The sequence below is a fragment of the Eublepharis macularius genome, chromosome 16, assembly GCF_028583425.1.
Source record: "Eublepharis macularius isolate TG4126 chromosome 16, MPM_Emac_v1.0, whole genome shotgun sequence".
NCBI classification, from domain to species: Eukaryota; Metazoa; Chordata; class Lepidosauria; order Squamata; family Eublepharidae; genus Eublepharis; species Eublepharis macularius.
The window spans coordinates 19,615,371-19,634,171 of NC_072805.1; the positions used below are offsets into that span (position 1 = coordinate 19,615,371).

An 18,801-nucleotide genomic window follows, 5' to 3' on the forward strand; every position below is an offset into this window, starting at 1 on the left:
CATGCCTTTGGTGTGCATGCCATTGCAGACTCTGTGTAAAATGGCCAAGCGATGACTGGGGTTGTGTTACTTGGGTTTTTTGCATATTGCACACAAGGATGGCGGGGGGGGGGGGACTGTATAGGACCAGACATTTCTTCTGCAGCTTCTCTACTACAGGTTCTAACAACATCCCAAGATGATCTCTACAAAATGATTGAGCTGGAGTTTCAGATTTCTAAGCAGAGGAGGTTTCCAGGTCCAAAGAAGCCATGCTTCTTTGTTCACATAGAGACACATCCGGTTTTTACAATAAAGGGCACATGGTAGTATGTACTGCATCTTTTCGTGACCTCTACCACTTCAGGCACCTTCTTCCCAGCTCGGTTTCCTTCTAGCATCAGAGCAGCTATGAGAACAAAGACCTAGCCGCCCATATGTTTAGTTTATCCGTAACTGAACAAGCAGTCTCAGCAGGTAGACACAGACACACACACACTTCCTTGCAATTCTCGGATTTATTTGAAACTGCTGCAGCCAGCTTGCTCATTTCTTCATGGCTTTGGCTACAGCAATCAAAATTATGGCAATACCGATGCCTGCTGAAACTACTGCACTGGGGATCCATAGCTGTAGTTCTAGAGAGAGAAAAAGATGGACATCTGTGTAGTTTTCAAGGGAGGGGCACCCAGAGACAGGACCCCAGGCTATTTCATACATGGTAGGTAGCATCCGAACTGGGGGAAAGTGTACATACCCCACAGAGACTCTTGGCGTTTCTTAGACACAGTGTTCTGTGCTTCCAAGGATGTCGGGGCCTGGAGGCGAATGGGTCCGTAGGAGACTATCTTGCTGTAGTCATCATCCATTGCTCTTTTGCGTTTCGACTTAGTAGGACATTGCTGCAAGCAACAGCAAAAAAGTATCAACGCTCGTTTCCGTTGGGCAGTGCATAAAGGAGGCATCATCTTAACAGTAGTTTTCCCTGTATCATCCACTTCTTGGAAAAAATACAGCGGCCAGCTACAGGAAATCTAAAGGTGGGCAAGTCTGTGCTTTGGAAGACCATTGATTTGTTTTAGAAACTTTATGAGAATAAAACTTGACTCCAGTCGCACCTTAAATTCCAACAAAATTTTCCAAGGTGTATATTATGTTTCAGGCTACCACCCACCCCAAAATATAAGATTATGAATAGCAACACAAGCCAGGACATAAAAGTATAAAATATTCAGCAGCCTAAAACAGCACCCAGGTTAGAAGCATACCATAAAAATAGCTTTATTTATTTATTTAATTCGATTTATATTCCGTCCTCCCCGCATTAGCAGGCTCGGGGTAGAAAGATGGAAATATTTTAAAAGATGGAACCCCTTAGTTAAAAGCATGGGTTTTAAAAAAATGTTTTGACCTAGTAGATAAAGGACAGTAACTTAAGCATTCCAAAGATAAGGTGAAACCAACCGCTGCAAAACCCTGGTTTTTGTTGCCACCCCGATCCTATCTACAAGTGAGGACAGGAAAGCAGAGCTTGGAGAAGAATTTTAACTTGCAGTCTGGGCCAGTACAGAAGGAAGCAGCCCTTCAAATACCTACAGTCTCTCTACACGACATCTTACGCTGGACGCTCAAGTGACTTACTTTCTGTGTGGTCTTATATTCGAGTGTGCTCTGTCTCCCTAGCAGTGCATGTGTAGCCGCAATGGGAGAACAAGTGTAAGAGCTTTCACTTGAGCATCCCCTTGTAAGATGTCTTAGAGAAATAATAAAGAGTCCAGTGGCACCTTTTAAGACTAACCAACTTTATTGTAGCATAACCTTTCGAGAACCACCGCTCTCTTTGTCAGATGCATCTGACGAAGAGAGCTGTGGCTCTCAAAAGCTTATGCTACAATAAAGTTGGTTAGTCTTAAAGGTGCCACTGGACTCTTTACTGTTTTGCTGCTACAGACTAACACGGCTAACTCCTCTGGATCTTGTGTAGAGAAGCTCTTAGTTTTTGCTTTCCCCCAAAGCTTAGGAAGTGGTAAGATGGACTCAAAGACAGATACCTGAGAGTGATTCTTTAACCCTTTCCTCTTATCCCTTTTTGAACACCCCCAAGCTGTTTTCTCCTGCAGGAGGGCTGGATCCACCCAAGGGTGGGTTGGTGGGAAAGCCATTGCCTGCTCTTCTCCCCACAGGGAGATGGGAAGATGCTGGGGGTGTCTCTGAGGGCTGGCACTCGCTATGGCAGCCCCTGACTCTTTTGGTTCGGCAGAGCGGCAATAGGCGCGCCTACCCCTCTGGCATCCCAGCCAATTTCCTAGATGAACTTAGTATACAGATCAGCCCTTGGGGAGGGGGGGGGTAGGAAATACAGGCTCTCTATGAGCCGAGCTACAAGTAACGCCTGACACAGGTTGGACACTTGTCAGCTTCCCTCAAGTTTTGATGGGAAATGTAGGCATCCTGGTCTTGCAGCTTGGCTCTCCATTTAATTGAAGTTTACAGAGCAACAGTCTATGGGAGGGAGAACATGCAGTCATCCTGGTCTTACAGGCGTTGGGCTCTTGCTGGGTGCCCCCTTCCTCTCCGCTGTGTGTGTGTGGGGGGGGGGGGGTCTGTAAGCTTCAATTAAATGGAGAGCCAAGCTGTAAGACCAGGATGACTACATTTCCCACCAAAACTTGAGGGAAGCTGACATGTAGGCATCCTGGTCTTACAGCTTGGCTCTCCATTTAATTGAAGTTTACAGAAAACCACACACACACACACAGCAGAGGGGAAGGGGGGCGCCCGGCAAGAGCCCAACGCCTGCAATCCCCTCCCAACCGCATGTTCTCCCTCCCATAGACTGTTGCTCTGTAAACTTCAATTAAATGGAGAGCCTAGCTGCAAGACCAGGACACCTACATTTCAAAACTTGAGGGAAGCTGACAAGTATCCCACCTGTGTCAGGCGTCACTTGTAGCTTGGCTCTATATCCTCCCACTCTTTTTTTGCAGGTGTAACAGCAATTTGCCAACGGTGATTGAGCTGAAAAACAACTTGGGGGGAGGGAAACTGATTGACTGATTGATTCCCCAGTCCATTCACACGCAAAGTCTTTCTCCCTTCTAATTATTTTTAAAAAGACGAAGAATGTCTTAGAACTTTGCATCATGTGTCATTTGAGCTGCAGATCCACACCGCCCCCTCACAACAAGACAGAAGTCGCAAGAGACCGTACCTTAGCACATGGCTCCTGGTTTTCTGGAACACACAGGCGCACGTTGCAGTGGAGGAACACCTCCGTGAAGTTTTTGAACTGGAACATCTGAAAACTGAACTTTGCCACAGTGCTGGTGCCAATGAGATTGAGGAAGGTCACGGTCTTGTCGTGGGGACACCTGGAAGGGGCCAAAGTTCATCACCGGTCCAGTCAGTGCTGAAAATGCATTGTTCACAACACAGACCCAGAGCAGCAAGACAGGACAGGCTTTGGTTTAAATATTAAAACTTAATGCTGCATAGCCTGAAGCATACAATATGAGTGGTATCCCTTTAGACAAAATGGCCACTGTTTTCACCCCTGGTTGCAGAATACATATCGAAAAGCATAACCAGGGCTTTTTTTCTGGGAAAAGAGGTGGTGGAACTCAATGGTGGAACTCAGGACTGCACAATGACGTCACTTTGGGTCAGCTGGAACAAGGGGGGAGTTGTTTAAAGTTTAAATCGCCCTCGGCGAAAATGGTCACATGGCCAGTGGCCCTGCCCCCTGATCTCCAGACAGGGGGGAGTTTAGATTGCCCTCTGCACCGCTCCAGCAGTGAGGAGGGCAATCAACTCCCCTCTGTCTGGAAATCAGGGGGCGGGGCCACCAGCCATGTGACCATTTTCAAGAGGTTCCAGAACTCCGTTCCACCGCGTTCCAGCTGAAAAAAAGCCCTGGAAAAGCATAACATTGACTACAAGCCTGACCATTTACAGAGTCTGTACACGTGGGTACAAAGCATGAAAGGCATTTGCAAGATTAAAAGATTTTGCCCACAAAATGGGCGGGTGGAACTTTTTACCCTGTCTCATTAAAATGGGATGGTGTTGCCAGGTTGAGATTAAAAAATGGCTTCAGCAGCTGGTTTCAGCTGGGTCACCATCCCTACATTTAAGCCTTTTCTAATCTTTTCTCCTCAGTGCTGAAAATCAACACTCACTAAAAGTTCCTTGGGGAAAAAAGATCAAGGCAATTTGACAAACGAAATTCAGCAAGCGTATTTTCGGCTATACCCCGTATCTAAAAACCACTTGACTTTACCATAATGAAGAGGACAGGAAATACGCAAACACAGACACAATACACTTTCTTGTCAGTCCTTTCCCAGTTTGCTTCCCCCCTTTCTAAACATCTTGCACTGTTTTTCTCCCTCTGCCAAGAACAACCTTCCATTCTCTGTTAAGTGTTTTGTTGATGTTTTAGATCTCCTTCAACAATTTCCTTTCTGGAAATTTCTTGGCCTGTTCCTCCCACAGGCACCTGCAGAGTGCTAACCCAACGCCACAAACCACCCATGGGGAAGAAATTTTATTTAGTGCCTGCCAGAGCTGTGAATCATTTATTTTTCTTACTTCATCTATACTCTGCCTTTCTCCCTAGGGGGCTTCCAAAGTGACTTACATCCTTCCCCTTGCCTCCATTTTGTTTTCATAAGAACCCTGTGAGGTAGGGTCTGGCTGAGAATGTACGACTGGCCCAAGGTCATCCAAGCTTCCATGGCAAAGTGGGGATTCAAACCTGACAGTCTAACCGTTACACTGTGTGGTGAACACCACAAAATGGCAGAAGATGGCCATTTCCACATGGCTTACCTTGTTCCAGAAAACAGCGAAATCTCACACGAAGACGCTGTTATTGCACGAAATCGCAAGAGAAGACGCGATAACAGTGTCTTCTCATGCGATTTCGCTGTTTTCCGAAACAAGGTAAGCTGTGTGGAAAAGGCCAATGCCCCCCCAAAACAGATGTTACCATAAGCCTCTTCCATAGCCCAAACTCTACTCATACGCTGATGTGCTGGCATTAGAATCTGAGGTAAACCCAAAACAAGACATTTTATTTTTGTTATTATATTTGCCAAAGACTAAAATACATTGATTTTTACATTTCCACCCCCCTTTTGTGGATGAATAGGTCCGCTGTACACTGAAAGCAGTAGCTATGGTGGATTGTCCCCAAATATGTTGAGCCTGGGCATACTGACCGAATTATAACAACAGGTAGTGGGTATTACCACAAAAATACTTTGTGTCTGTGTGTCTGCACACAGCCAACCACAAAATGGCAATCATGGAGACTAGGGAAAGTCACAAAAAGTTGTAAAGCTCCAAGCCAAGCGTCCTCCTACAATGGAGGCAGTTTCTGACTGGTGATCCCTGACAGCAAAGCTACAAGTGATGAATTACACGTGCCTGGCAAGTGAACAGACTCAGGGCCAAGCTACAAGTGACGAATGACACTTGAACGGCAAGTGTATTTCTCCCTGTTCACTTGCCCCCCACTCGATCCACTTGCCATTCAAGTGTCATTCGTCACTTGTAGCTTGGCCCTGAGATGTATTCCTCCTTGTTCACTTGCCATTCACTTGCGCTCCACTTGATCAGGTGGAGTGCAAGTGAATGGCAAGTGAACCGGGAGGAATACATGTGAGTCTGTTCACTTGCCATGCAAGTGTAATTTGTCACTTGTAGCTTGACTCTGAGAACACAAAGATGACACCTGGTTTCTTCTGAAGCATCTTCTGCTCCAGTGAGGTAGAGGAAAGCCAGGGTTGTATCTTTCCTTCGGAGTGAAAACATTTGGGGGGAAAGGAAGTGGGTGCTGGGAAACACATTAGCAGGCAAGATGGTAAAGATCGCTGAACTCTTGAATGCAAATTACTCCTCTAGGACCAGCAGAAGAAGCCACTTGGCCCAGTGAGGGCCACACCTGGTCTCCCACCATCACCAAAACCCATCACAGATAATCATGGGTCAGTGGTCACACCAGTGCCTGAAACCAGAAGCTGCCCAACCTGGGGAAAAAAAAGGCTGCTGCACTCACCCTTTCATAATCAGATGGTGCTTTAGGCTGTGGCTTGGGTCCCTCACAGGAGTGCCCCAGCAGTCCTCCATGCTCAGGAAGAAGTACTTCACCAGCTGCTGCCCTTCAATTTGCAGAAGGACGTAAAGGGTATCCGTCAGCAGGAGGGAAAGCAACTGCTGCGGGGAATAGGCTCGATCGTAGCTGGAACTGTCATACAGCTTCATGGTCACTGTGAAGTCCCCTTCCTTCACTGCAAACTGCGCAAGCCTAGGAGAGAAGGAGCCACGGGATCAACCGGGAATGCACAAGGACAGGAAGGTGGCCTCCATATCCATGACCCAATTCTATGCAATTATCCACATGCATCTGGTCATTTTAAGTGGAGATGCTAGGAGTTGAACCTGGGGCTTTCTGTATGCAAAGCTCTATCACAGAGCCATGTCCCTTCCCATGATGAACTTAACATGTGGCTATGAGTAGGTAGCAAATCCCCACCCATCACCCCCTGAAGACAATCTGTTATTGTAGCGATGCCTAGTCCCTCCTGCAACTAGGAGAGAGTGAGGGGTGGCAGGTACTTACCCATGTGTGCCCGCATCAGTCGCCTATGATGTCACTTCTGGGGCAACCTGGAAGTGATGGCATCATGCCAGGGCTGATTCCTTAACACTTGGCCTAAAACCGAGTGTTTTCACTATGCTTGGGGTCAAGTTTTAAAGAGTTGACCCTGGCATGATGCTGTCACTTCTGGGACACACTGGAAATGATGTCATTGTCCGAGGACATGTACATGCCCATTTCACTTCCCTGACTCCTGACCTGCCTCCTCCCACCAATTAGCTGGTAGAGGTTTCAGTCGGTGGGAGATTGCCTGCCATTGGCAGGTACCTGGCAAGGCTATGTTATTGCAAACACTGAGTAAGTTGGCTTCCTCAAGGTGGCAGGTCATGTTGTTTCTGTATTGCTGGTGCAGTTGCCAGTACAGCACAACGGCAATGGAGCTTCATTGTGACAGATTTTCTTACAGTTTCTCCACCTCAGTCCCCCAACAGCAGCTCTCCCCTTTCCCCAGTGCCACTGATGCTTTTCCATTTTTTTAAAAAAACATTCAATTAAATATTGTTTTATTTATATCACATTACAGCAATCTGTGTGCCAAGTTTTTTGAAATTCCAGATTTCTTATTTTTTTTTAAGTCTTTAGCACTTTTCGTTGTGAAGGTATGCCTTTCCCCTTATATATCCGCAATGAAAGGGGCTAGAGATATACTTAAAAACAAACTGGAAATTCAGAGAACCTGTATGCAGATTGTTACAACATCATATCAATATAACAATATTGAATTGCCAGTCAGGAAAAACAAAAAGCACCCCAGTGGTAGGGTATGAAATAGTTACTGCAGGGACAGTGTCAGGGAAAATGGCTGTCATATGGGTGGGATAACTGAACTTTCCCACCCACTTGGCAACCATCCAGGCTTTACGGCAATCTTTCCCAAAACTTTGGAGCAAAGCAAGTTTGAGAAAGATTGGAGAAAAGCTGGGAAAGCCCCAGGAAATACACAAACATACCACAATGCTGTGACAAATCAGGAAAAAATCCCACTACTCAACAGTAGAGATGGACACAAACCACAATATGAACCAAAGTTCATCATGAACCAGGCTGGTTTGTGGTTTGCAAACCAGTGGTTCGTCAGAGCCCATTCCTGATGAACTGCCACGAACCTTTAGGGCAGTTCATTTGCTTTGTTTTTTGGTTCATCACTGCAGACAGCCTGGTGCCAATCAAACAGTTTCCTAGGCAACGGGGGTTGGGCTTTCTGCAGACCGTATGCTGACCTGGAAGTGGTGATTTGTTGTCCTGGAAGTGATGTTTTCACGAACCAAAAACGAACTGGTTCGTGAACAGGGGCAAGTTTGTGAAAGTTCGTGGTTCGTGAAACATAATGAACCACGAACCGCATGGTTCTTTTTTTCCTGGTTCATGCCCATCTCTATTCAACAGCACTGAACCAGGGACAGGTAATCCATGTGAAAGTGGCTCCATCAAATACTTTCCTCTTCAAAGATCCCTACATCTGAGTTAACATAAAGAAGGGGGAGGGGGGTGTACAAAGCAACAGCTACCCTTTTCCTAGTCCAATTTGTAACTTGGAAAGACAGAGGATGAAGAACATACGTGTCCACAGCTCTGAGTGGGTGGAGCAAACCAACAACACGTGTGTAGGCATAGTTGCAGGAGAAGCGCACATTAAGAACCACAGTCCTTGTGATCACACCGTCCTCCTCTCTGTCCGTCTGAATCTCATTGACGTAAGACACATGAGAGCCATTGACCTGGAAGCGAGCCAGAAAATTGGATTCGTCTTTTAAGACATGTACATGTAAGTTGCAACAGGTTCTTCATCCCTGGTACATCATGGATGCCTGTTTTCACACAGTATACCCCAGCTACACATTTTTTAATAAGGTGAAGAGTTAACGAAGAATAATATTTTAACAAAAATGGAAAAGCTACAGTGGCAACATAGAGAAACAAGCAATGAGTTTATGATGTCACCCGTTCCTGCCAATAGGTGTCTTCTCTACAGGGATCTTCCATGAAAGCTTCAACACTTGGAGGGTATTTCACAAGTATGACAATCCCTTTCCTGTGGGTCAGACTTAGACTTTCTCTACACAAGACATCTTACACAGGAACACTCAAGTGACGTACTTACTGTATGGTCTTATATTCAAGTGTGCTCTGTCTCCCTAGCGGTGCATGCGTATCCACAATGGGAGAACAAGTGTAAGAGCTTTCACTTGATCCTACTCATGTAGGAGCAAGATGTCTTGTGTACAGAGACTCTCCGTTTAACAGTGGATCCAGAGGAGTCAGCCGTGTTAGTCTGTAGTTGCAAAATAGTAAAGAGTCCAGTAGCACCTTTAAGACAAACCAACTTTATTGTAGCATAAGCTTTCAAGAACCACAGCTCTCTTCATCAGATATCTGACGAAGAGAGCTGTGGTTCTCAAAAGCTTATGCTACAATAAAGTTGGTTAGTCTTAAAGGTGCTATTGGACTCTTTTCAGTTTAACAGTAACATCTATCTAGCATCCATTTAGCAATGCATTTCGGTGCGGCCCGTCAGAGGATAATCCCTCCATCCCCCAGCTATCAGGAATATCTTTCCCAAAACTTTAGAGCAAAGCAAGTTTGAGAAAAATTGGAGAAAAGCTGGGGAAGTCCCAGGAGGTACACGAAGATACCACCATGCTGTGAGGGAGGCTGTTTCAGAACATTACCTGAATCTGAGATCCACATGCCGTGTGATTCTCCTTAGTCAGCTTTGCTCCAAAGAACACGGCACCGCCTTCCTCTAGCTCAGAGACTTTGCAGTTGCTGTTCTTCAGGTGGACCAGGGCCAAGGGGATCTTGACCATTTCAAAGACTTCCTTTCTCACCATCATCCTCATGAACTCTTCCTTGCATTGCAGATCCACCACCATTTCTGGTGGGAGACAAGAAGTTTGCAATAACTGAAAACAAAAGGGCTAGCTATTGATCGCCAATTTTTTCCTAGGGAAGAGAGAGTGTGAGTGTATGTGTGTGGGCTATGTTAAACACAGAATGCTGTTTAAAAAACCAAACTTAAGCCCTCTCAGCAATTACTTTAAGAGGTACCTTTGATCTATCAAGTTCAGTTCTTTGTAGCAAAATCTCATTTGTTCTCAGCCCCAACCCTACGGAATCGTCTTCTGGATGAGATCCATATATCTGTTCCTGAATGAATCCTCATTTTGTTTGTTGACAGCACAGAGGGAAAGACTTTAATTACTGCTTTTCTTTTTTGCAGGAAAAGTGAGTGCATGTTAATTTTCTTTTTATTGTCATTGTGAAATTATAGTCACAGAAACATACGATTAGATGAATGGCCAATATCTTTTAACTGCAAAGGGGAAAGCTGTAGCCTGCTAGTCTTTTGCAAACTTTAGAAGTTTGCTGTTTTGCAGAGGGAATGCCTAGCAAGATGCTCTTCGAGTACGATGCTGGACTAAGAGACTCCAGAACCCTGGGGCAACTGGATTTTATGGCTGTCATTTCTTAGGCTGGATTGCAATTGGATTTTAATTGTGGTGCTGTGACACTCAAATTAAGCAAGGAGGTAGAACATATATTTTTAAGCAGAAGCAGGTGGTCAAAATCCCTCAGGTGGGGAGTGTGTGTTAGAGCCTGTCTCCATTCAAGTGGGGCAATGGTAAGTTCCCCAAAGGGCCTGGCAACTGCCCCATGTGAACTTGACTGCCCTAGAATCCCTCCATGCTGCAGAGAATTCTGGGACAGTAAAATCATGGCACAGAGTTCTCCAAAATTTGATTGCTGTTGAGTTAATACAGAACTCCTTCAGGAGACTGGGAAAGCCCGCGTGTAGGCCTCGGAGATGCTGTCGCAATGCAGACCCGCTCTACCTTTGCAGAATGCTCCTGTGAATCCCGGCTTACAGGCACAACTTGGGCTGCCTTCGACGACACTACAGACACCCTGGTACCAGCATGGGCTTGGAAAGCAAGGTCCCGGGGTCCTCGGAGTCTGCAGGACCCCTTCTTCTGTCGTGCTCTGAGTCTCCATCAACTGACCTAGAGCAGAAAGAATCAGGCCATTGCTCAAAAGCAGAGAAAATCGCTTGCTTTCATCCCTCACCCAAACCACAAGTTGTGTTTGCTCTTCCCTCACCACCACTGGACAAATCCAGAAGATGCTATTTGGGATTGAGCGATTTCCCCTGCCCTGTGTCTGTACCCCTTTCATTGTGTCCCCCAGCAGTTGTTCAAGTTGCCTTGTTGGAGCCCCCCCCCACCCTTTGCCCCTGTATAGCAGCTTCCTGAACTCCAGGAGAGCAACTGGAAAACTCACCAGGACAATTTCTCACACCTGCCAGTAACAACACCAGAATCAGCAGCGAGGAGTTCATGGCCACTTTCTGAAACAACAACGTGGTGTATAATAATGAGCCCATTAGAAAGGACCCAACAGGCATTATCAGGACGGGTATCTTTGTGTATTTAGCACTGATTATGTTGAACCGTCAAAGAGGCAGGATAACGATGTTTTACATAAACAGAAGTATTAAAGAAAGAAACAAAGTATGTGCCAACTAATTTAACATCACAGCAGAAAGTGTTTTTACTGGAGTACAGTTGATTCCCAGAAAAAAGTTCATCTTGCAAATAAACGAGCCAATCAGGCCCTGTTTCTAGGTCCAGCCAGAAGAAAATCAGAGGGGAGCAGGACATTGTCAAGGGGTACCTTGCCCAGCACAAGTCTCAGACTTGTGCTGGAGGCTTGCCAACCTCATCTAAGTAGGGCCAAGAGTTCTCCCAGAAGTAAAGCCAAACTCCAGAGTACAGAAATCAGTTCCTCTGGAGAAACCATTGAACCCAGGACAAAAGGAAGCCCTCAAGAGAATGGAGGTTCTAGGTAGGGTTGGCAATTTGGGGTTGGGAAATTCCTGGAGTTTGTGGGAGGGGGGCTTAGAAGGGTGGAATAAGGGGAGGTAGGGGATCTCAGCAAGGATGTGTGATGCCTTAGAGATAAGGTTGCCATCTCCGGGTTGGGAAATTCCTGGAGATTTTGGGGGGTGAAGACTGGAGAGGGTGGGTTTGGGGAGATGAGAGAGACTTCAGTCTAGTATAATGCCACAGAGTCCACCCTCCAAAGCAGCCATTTTCTCCAGGAGCAGTTATCTCTACAGCCTGGAGATCAGTTGTCATTCCAGGAGATCAACAGCTACCACCTGGAATTTGGCAACCTTACATAGAGCCCACCCTCCAAAGCAGCCATTTTCTGCAGGGCTACTGATCCCTGAAGTCTGGAGATCAATTATAACTCTGGGAGAACTCCAGCTCCCATCTGGAGGTTGGCAACCCTAGCTCTAGGACTTCCATTTCTCCTATAGTAATTATAGGGATGAGAAGAAATTGATTGATAGTTGTTTGTAAAGACCATAAAGGCAGGCTGGTTGGGGAGAGAGAGGGACTGGACTGCTGTTGTTTGGTGTCCTCCTATGGGTCTTCAGAGAGTCCTTTTTTTTTCTCCTTACAACTGAGAAAAACCTGAAAACAATTCTGAGAGGTTTTTTTTTTAAGGGTGAATGACACGAGGCAGGAAAATTAAATTCAAAATCTGAATTTGGGTAGGAGGAAGTAATCTCACAGGAAGGGGAGGAGCTGGATGTAACATCTCAGCTCTGTTGACCTCCCTCCCCAAACTCCATTATCCCCAGGCACTGGTTCCAAATCTCTACAAATTTTCACAAACTGGCAACCCTAAAATGGCCATCTTGCAAAAATTTCATCTGACCTTGAAACCCTGTTTGCAACTTCTTTCCTGTACAGTGCAAACCTAAATATAGTAAGTTCATGACAGAGGAAAGATTCAAACCAAACACTTCAGTCTCAGAAGGAGCCAGCATAAGCAGGTCTACTCAGAAGTAAGTTCCATTTTATTTAGTGTGGCTTATTTCCAGGACCAGTTTCTTACGAAAACGTTAGTGACATTGCAGGAGAAGAGGAGCTTTGGTATTAAAATATTTACAGGAGTGTTGCTTTAGACCGGCTCAGGAAGGATGTGCTCTTCAGTGCCAAAGTTAACTAGCTGGAAAAGCATATAGCCTTGGAGGCATTTAAATATTTTTTTTGCAGAATTAGGAAATAAAGCAATTAAAGTTGAAACAGTGGAGTGTGTGGGTCATCATTTAAGAACGAGAAGGGGAAATTGTGATGTTTATTTCTGACTGCATATGTGTTACTTGGGTGCGTAGTGAATATCTATGGAGAAGTAGACTGTGCCACAACCCCATATTTAATATATTTTGAATGCATCGGGGAGAGATAAACACCCCATCTTCTACAGACATATTCTGCACAGCTAGGACCGAATTCACATATGCTGTTTAAAAGACATTTCAGCCGTTCTCCTGCTGTTAGTGTGCATATGTGAAAAGCATAAAGATTATTTTAGTTTTGCTTTCTGAATCAATTTGTAGCATAAATGAAAATTGATTTACAATTGCATTTCAACTTTCCTGTGCGATAGAACACACGTGTGATTTCAGTCTAGAAGCTATGCTGAATGCACTTGCAGCAAGAGGTGCAGGGGGGGGGAGGCTAGTAACTGCACCCACAATATGCATTTTTATGTGAATCCAAGTAACATTCATACAGTCAGCATCCCACAGAAGAACACGCGCAAATATTCCTTATTTTGGGTAGTTTCTCACTTTGAAAAACCATCCTAGGAGAATTTATGCTACAGAATTAAAGTTACTTTGCCTTTCAAAGCCTTCACAGGCTGAAGAAGGGTGATAGAATATTCAAACAATTTGTTCTGTAGTTAATCAAAGGAAGAATTGACAACCTAATGCACATCCACACATGAATCAAAACACAGGTTGCTCTGTTTAGTTATATAATTCATCATTTTTCAGCCTGCTGTTTTCAAAGTTAGGGTTGTCGGAAAAAATTGACCTGAGCTTTCAGTGCAAATTGAGTTCCCAACTTTTTTCAGACTAGGATCCAATACCTTTAAGAGCTAGATCATAGCAAGTAATTTAACAGATCATTTTTTTTCTTATTTCCATTTCCTGCAGGCAGTTATTAAAAGCACGGAGTCCTGCCAGAAAGTAGGTGGTGGCCAAGTTCAAATTCAGAACATGTTTAAAACAATTAAGTTCGTTATTTAGTCAGTTTCCCAAACTGGAAACATTACACTGTTATCCACTTTGATTCTTGGTGAGAAAGGCAAACTATAAATAACTTAAATAAATAAATACAGTAGCAGTGGCGTAACAAAATAACTATTGGCTTGTCAGGTTAAACCCAGTTCCCTGACCTGCAGCTGACTTGCTTGGTATTTGGAATTATATTTATATTGGTTTCAAATATTGCATTGCAAACAAGAAGGCAAATATATTGTTTCGCTGACCAAAGTGCCTTAGATGCAGAGATAATAGCGTAGGCAGGATTTGCTTGGGAGTTAAATCACTAAACAGCTGAAAGCTAAGAAGACACAAAGCAAAAACAACGATAGAACAATTCAGAACAACATTGACATTTCCAGCACTTCTCCAAACTTTTGCGGATGCCACCCTATGCATGTTCCCTGGAAGTCTGACTTTTTGAATAAAGCTGGACTTACTTCTGAGTAAACATGCAAAGGATCTGCAGTTTCTGTGGCTTCTCTGCCCAGTCCCCTACTCACCATAACCAGCTTGCAACCTCTCAGTTCACACCTGGGAGTCAACCAACCCTTTTGCCTTTCCCCCAATCTACTACTTATATTATCTCCCGACAGCTGCTCTTTCCTAACCCACCCAGCTTTCCCAGTGATTGTTTCTAGTCCTCAAGGTCTTGTTGCTGTCAGGTTCAAGGTCTTTTTATTGCTGCAATCCCAGAGAAATGCTGTTGTGTTATTACTGCCAATTTCAGTTCTTCGTTTGCAGCAGTCCAAGGAACTAAACAATTACCAGATTTTCTTTAAAAACCCAATATTTTTTGCTGTTTTTGATTATAGGGGAAATCCTTATCTTCCCTTCCTTGGAACGTTGGCCATCCCTTATACTTTTAAGAGCAGTCTGATCGTCTTTCTTCTTCCAGAAGACACTCAAAAGAACCGTTAAAAGCAAACATTGTAAATGTTTAATATATTCAACTGTTCTCTTGATAGGCCAGGTGCTGCTGAGGACTGGAGATTGAAACATTTTCTTGCAACACATGCCAAACAAATCCTTTGCATTTTATGAACCAACAAAAAATGAAAGCACCTTCAGAAATGGATCCAAACAGTAACAATAATACCTTTTTGATAGGAAGTAATAAAGAAGCTAATTTCCATGTTTCGGGCTAAAAAAAATTACTAACAAAAATGCAGCAGGGAAGGAGGGGAAAGACCTTACTGGTAAAGGGCCAGCTGGAAGCCCACCAGAAATATGTAACAGGGATTCAGAAGAAGAGTTAAATTAGTGATCAACAGATCCTTTTCAGGTGATCTGTTTTATAACAGATGTGTGTAGCTGTTACTTATTTCTTGGAGGGCTTTCTCGGTGTCTCGTCCTCAAGACAGTGCTTGCGTTGAAAAGAGGTTTCATTTTCCCGCTTGAATTGTAATATATCTTACTGTGGGGCAGGGCTTTTTTTCAGCTGGAACGCGGTGGAACGGAGTTCCGGAACCTCTTGAAAATGGTCACATGGCTGGTGGCCCCGCCCCCTGATCTCCAGACAGAGGGGAGTTTAGGTTGCCCTCCTCTGTCTGGAGATCAGGGGGCGGGGCCACCGGCCATGTGACCATTTTCTCCGAGGGCAACCCACTGAGTTCCACCACCTCTTTCCCCAGAAAAAAAGCCCTGCTGTGGGGGAAATGCAGTTATCCCTCCGTCTAGCCCTGCCTCTGTTAACCAGTTGCATGAAAGATGCTGTTTCCGTGGGCCTCTGTTGGATAGATGGCACTCATGATACCATCTTGAAGAGAAAGGCCTTTCCTCAAAGGCTTGAGAGTTTCTGCTCTGCAAACACATCCCTGTTCATCAGAATCTACCGCAAAATATGGCCAAGCTTTTCCTCTGACGCGCTGGGATCCACCCCTGCTCTACCAGGCCCTTTAGATCTGCCCCCCCCCCCACACACACCGTGCTTCACCCACTGGATCTCAGGGCCTGATTCTCAGGAGACCCACTACTCTCCAGCACAAGAGTGCCAATCCAGTGTCCTGAGAGCCATTCAGTTGTGGTCCTCCTTCGTTCCTCATACCTGCCTATTCCTAAATAGGCCAAGGCACCGGGAGGACAGTTAGGCTTGCCAGCCTCCAGGTGGTGGCTGGAGATCTCCCAGAATTACAACTGATCTCCAGGCCACAAAGATCAGTTCCCCTGGAGAAAATGGCTGCTTTGGAGGGTAGACTCTATAGCATTATGCCCCATTAAGGATCCTCCTCAAACTCCACTCTTTCCAGTCTCCACCCCCAAACTCTCCAGGAATTGGCAACCCTAGTTGCCAACCTCTAGGTGAGACCTGGAAATCTAGAATGACAGCTGTTGTCCAGATATCAGATCCCTTGGAGAAAATGGCAGGTTCAGAGGGCAGACTGTACGGCATCATCCCCTCCCCAAACTCCACTCTCTCCAATCTCCATCCCGAAATCTCCAAGGATTTCCCAACATGGAGTTGGCAACTCTAGCCGGTTTCTTCCTGTTCTCTCACTTTCTTTTCTCCTCTATCTGTGCTGAGTCCAAATGACGGAGACTTGCTGGCAAACTGGGGAGGAGGGCAGAGGTAAGAATAAGGGTGGGAGGTACAGTAGCTGCGACCTTGCATTTCATTAAATAAACTTCCAGAGGCAATTGTTTCTGACAGGCAGAAATTCAGCAGGTGAAGTCGTCTGCAGAAATGCAGGCCCACATTCTAGAGCTGGCTGGATTTTTGTCAGAGTGTTGCCCATGTTGCTTACAGCGGTGACATTTGAGCTGGGCTATTGTTTGCTATTCCTGCCTCCAGGTGCAAAATTTGGGCACAGCCAGAGGCACGAGCCCTTGGGTATGAATGAGCCCTTGGCCACTGGTTCAGTTCCCTGTAGCCCTGGATGAGTTGGCAGGTTGAATCCAGGACTGGCCGTAGATATATTTAAGGGGTTTGTGTTTGTATATTTTTCTTCTATTGTCCTTTTATTGTATTTTTCATTATTGTGATAAGCGTATTTGGATCCTTTGAGGAGCTTTGTGAGTGGGACTGCCTGAAGCACTGAAAGTCTAAAGGACATCTTTTTCTGCTATTCTCCAGCTTAGGGTAAGCCACCAGGCATCAACTGGCGCCCCTCTTTTTGCAATTGTAGCTCCCACCCAATAGAACAGCCTCCCCCAGGTGGTGAGGGGGGAGCCACCTCTAGAACATTTTAGGAGGCACGGCAAGGCCATTTAACTTGTCAGGGCTTTGAATGGAAGCTGCACATTTTTTTTAGGGGGAGGGGAGGTTATTTGGGGTTTTATTTTATTTTAAATGTTTTGTTTAACTTTCTTTTTATTTAAATGCAGGTTTGTCACAAGCAGTGCTTTTTTTCTGGGGGTACGCAGGGGTACGCATACCCCTAAACATTTTGTGAATCTAACGGGAGAAAGTAAAATTTTTAAAATGTTGGAATTCCCGCTAAACCAACTCCAAACGTATTATTATGGATATTTATGTGATTTGTTAAGTTTTATTTAGCGTATGTTAGCAACAAAGATGTTTAGTTATATTTAAACTCACTAGGAGTGCTGTTCGTCTTACAAAAAATGGAACATCTTTGAGCATCGAACACGCCACCGAGATCGCTGGCATAATAGGTGATCGTTAGGGTGCAGACAAATACAAACACGTCTTCTCTAAGCCACTTGGAGCTCTGGTAGTTGGAATCTAGCATGGGGATTGGTCAGTCTTGTTGCTACCCCCAATGGCGGCGACCAATTTGTGTATTTGTGTATGTTTTGCACAAAGAGTGCAAAGAGTTTATCTATACCGAAACTCTTTGGTTGTTCGCACGTGTCACTATAGAGGCCCTCCTTTGATGGTTGTTGGGGGTTTTCCGGGCTGTATTGCCGTGGTCTTGGCATTGTCGTTCCTGACGTTTCGCCAGCAGCTGTGGCTGGCATCTTCAGAGGTGTAGCACCAAAAGACAGAGATCTCTCAGTGTCACAGTGTGGAAAAGATGTAGGTCATTTGTATCTACTCAGGAGGGGTGGGGTTGAGCTGAGTCATTCTGTAAGAGTTTCCCAGGGTGTGGAATGCTAATGGCGGGAGGCTTCACTGTAACCTGAGGAGGTTCTTTTGCATATGGATTGGTGCTTGATGTGCTAATCTTCTCTGCAGGGCTATTGTCGGGTGTGGAGTGTTTTGTTGGCCTGGTGTTTTTCAGAACTGGAGCCCATACTCTGTTCATTCTTAAGGTTTCTTCTTTCCTGTTGAAGTTTTGCTTATGCTTGTGAATTTCAATGGCTTCCCTGTGCAGTCTGACAAAGTAGTTGGAAGTGTTGTCCAGTATTTTGGTGTCCTGGAATAAGATACTGTGCCCTGTTTGAGTTAGGCTATGTTCAGCCACTGCTGATTTTTCAGGCTGTCCAAGTCTGCAGTGTCTTTCATGTTCTTTTATTCTTGTCTGGATGCTACGCTTTGTGGTCCCGATGTAAACTTGTCCACAGCTGCAGGGTATACGGTATACTCCTGCAGAGGTGAGGGGGTCTCTGCTGTCTTTTGCTGATCGTAGCATCTGTTGTATTTTTCGGGTGGGTCTGAATACTGCTTGAAGGTTATGCTTTTCCATAAGCTTTCCCATCTGATCAGTAATTCCTTTGATATATGGCAAAAACACTTTTCCTGTAGGTGACTGTTTTTCCTTGGTTGTTTGATTCATCCTGGGTTTGATTGCTCTTCGGATTTCATTTCTGGAGTAGCCATTTGCCTGAAGTGCGTGGTTTAGATGATTAATTTCCTCCTACCGTATACCCTGCAGCTGTGGACAAGTTTACATCGGGACCACAAAGCGTAGCATCCAGACAAGAATAAAAGAACATGAAAGACACTGCAGACTTGGACAGCCTGAAAAATCAGCAGTGGCTGAACATAGCCTAACTCAAACAGGGCACAGTATCTTATTCCAGGACACCAAAATACTGGACAACACTTCCAACTACTTTGTCAGACTGCACAGGGAAGCCATTGAAATTCACAAGCATAAGCAAAACTTCAACAGGAAAGAAGAAACCTTAAGAA

At 45.0% G+C, this 18,801-nt stretch overlaps 1 protein-coding gene across 1 annotated transcript; it reads right to left on the reverse strand.

The window, feature by feature from the left end:
• Positions 1-525: 525 nt before the first annotated feature.
• LOC129343863 (uromodulin-like) lies at positions 526-10,979 on the reverse strand. The gene is made up of 8 exons (XM_055000246.1): positions 10,940-10,979; positions 10,477-10,644; positions 9,313-9,518; positions 8,204-8,361; positions 6,041-6,289; positions 3,191-3,350; positions 737-881; positions 526-617 (listed from the first exon to the last, which is right to left on the reverse strand). The coding sequence occupies exons 1-8, from the start codon at positions 10,977-10,979 to the stop codon at positions 526-528; spliced, it is 1,218 nt and encodes a 405-aa protein (XP_054856221.1).
• Positions 10,980-18,801: the final 7,822 nt, after the last annotated feature.

What these genes read in the sequence shown, in the direction of transcription:
- LOC129343863 (XM_055000246.1), bottom strand. Translation starts at nt 10,979, where the DNA reads ATGAACTCCTCGCTGCTGATTCTGGTGTTGTTACTGGCAG. An exon ending in CCACTCAGAGCTGTGGACAC is followed by an intron (nt 6,290 to 8,203) that starts GTATGTTCTTCA and finishes CTTCTCTCCTAG; the next exon opens with GCTTGCGCAGTTTGCAGTGA. An exon ending in CACCATCTGATTATGAAAGG is followed by an intron (nt 3,351 to 6,040) that starts GTGAGTGCAGCA and finishes GGCCCCTTCCAG; the next exon opens with GTGTCCCCACGACAAGACCG.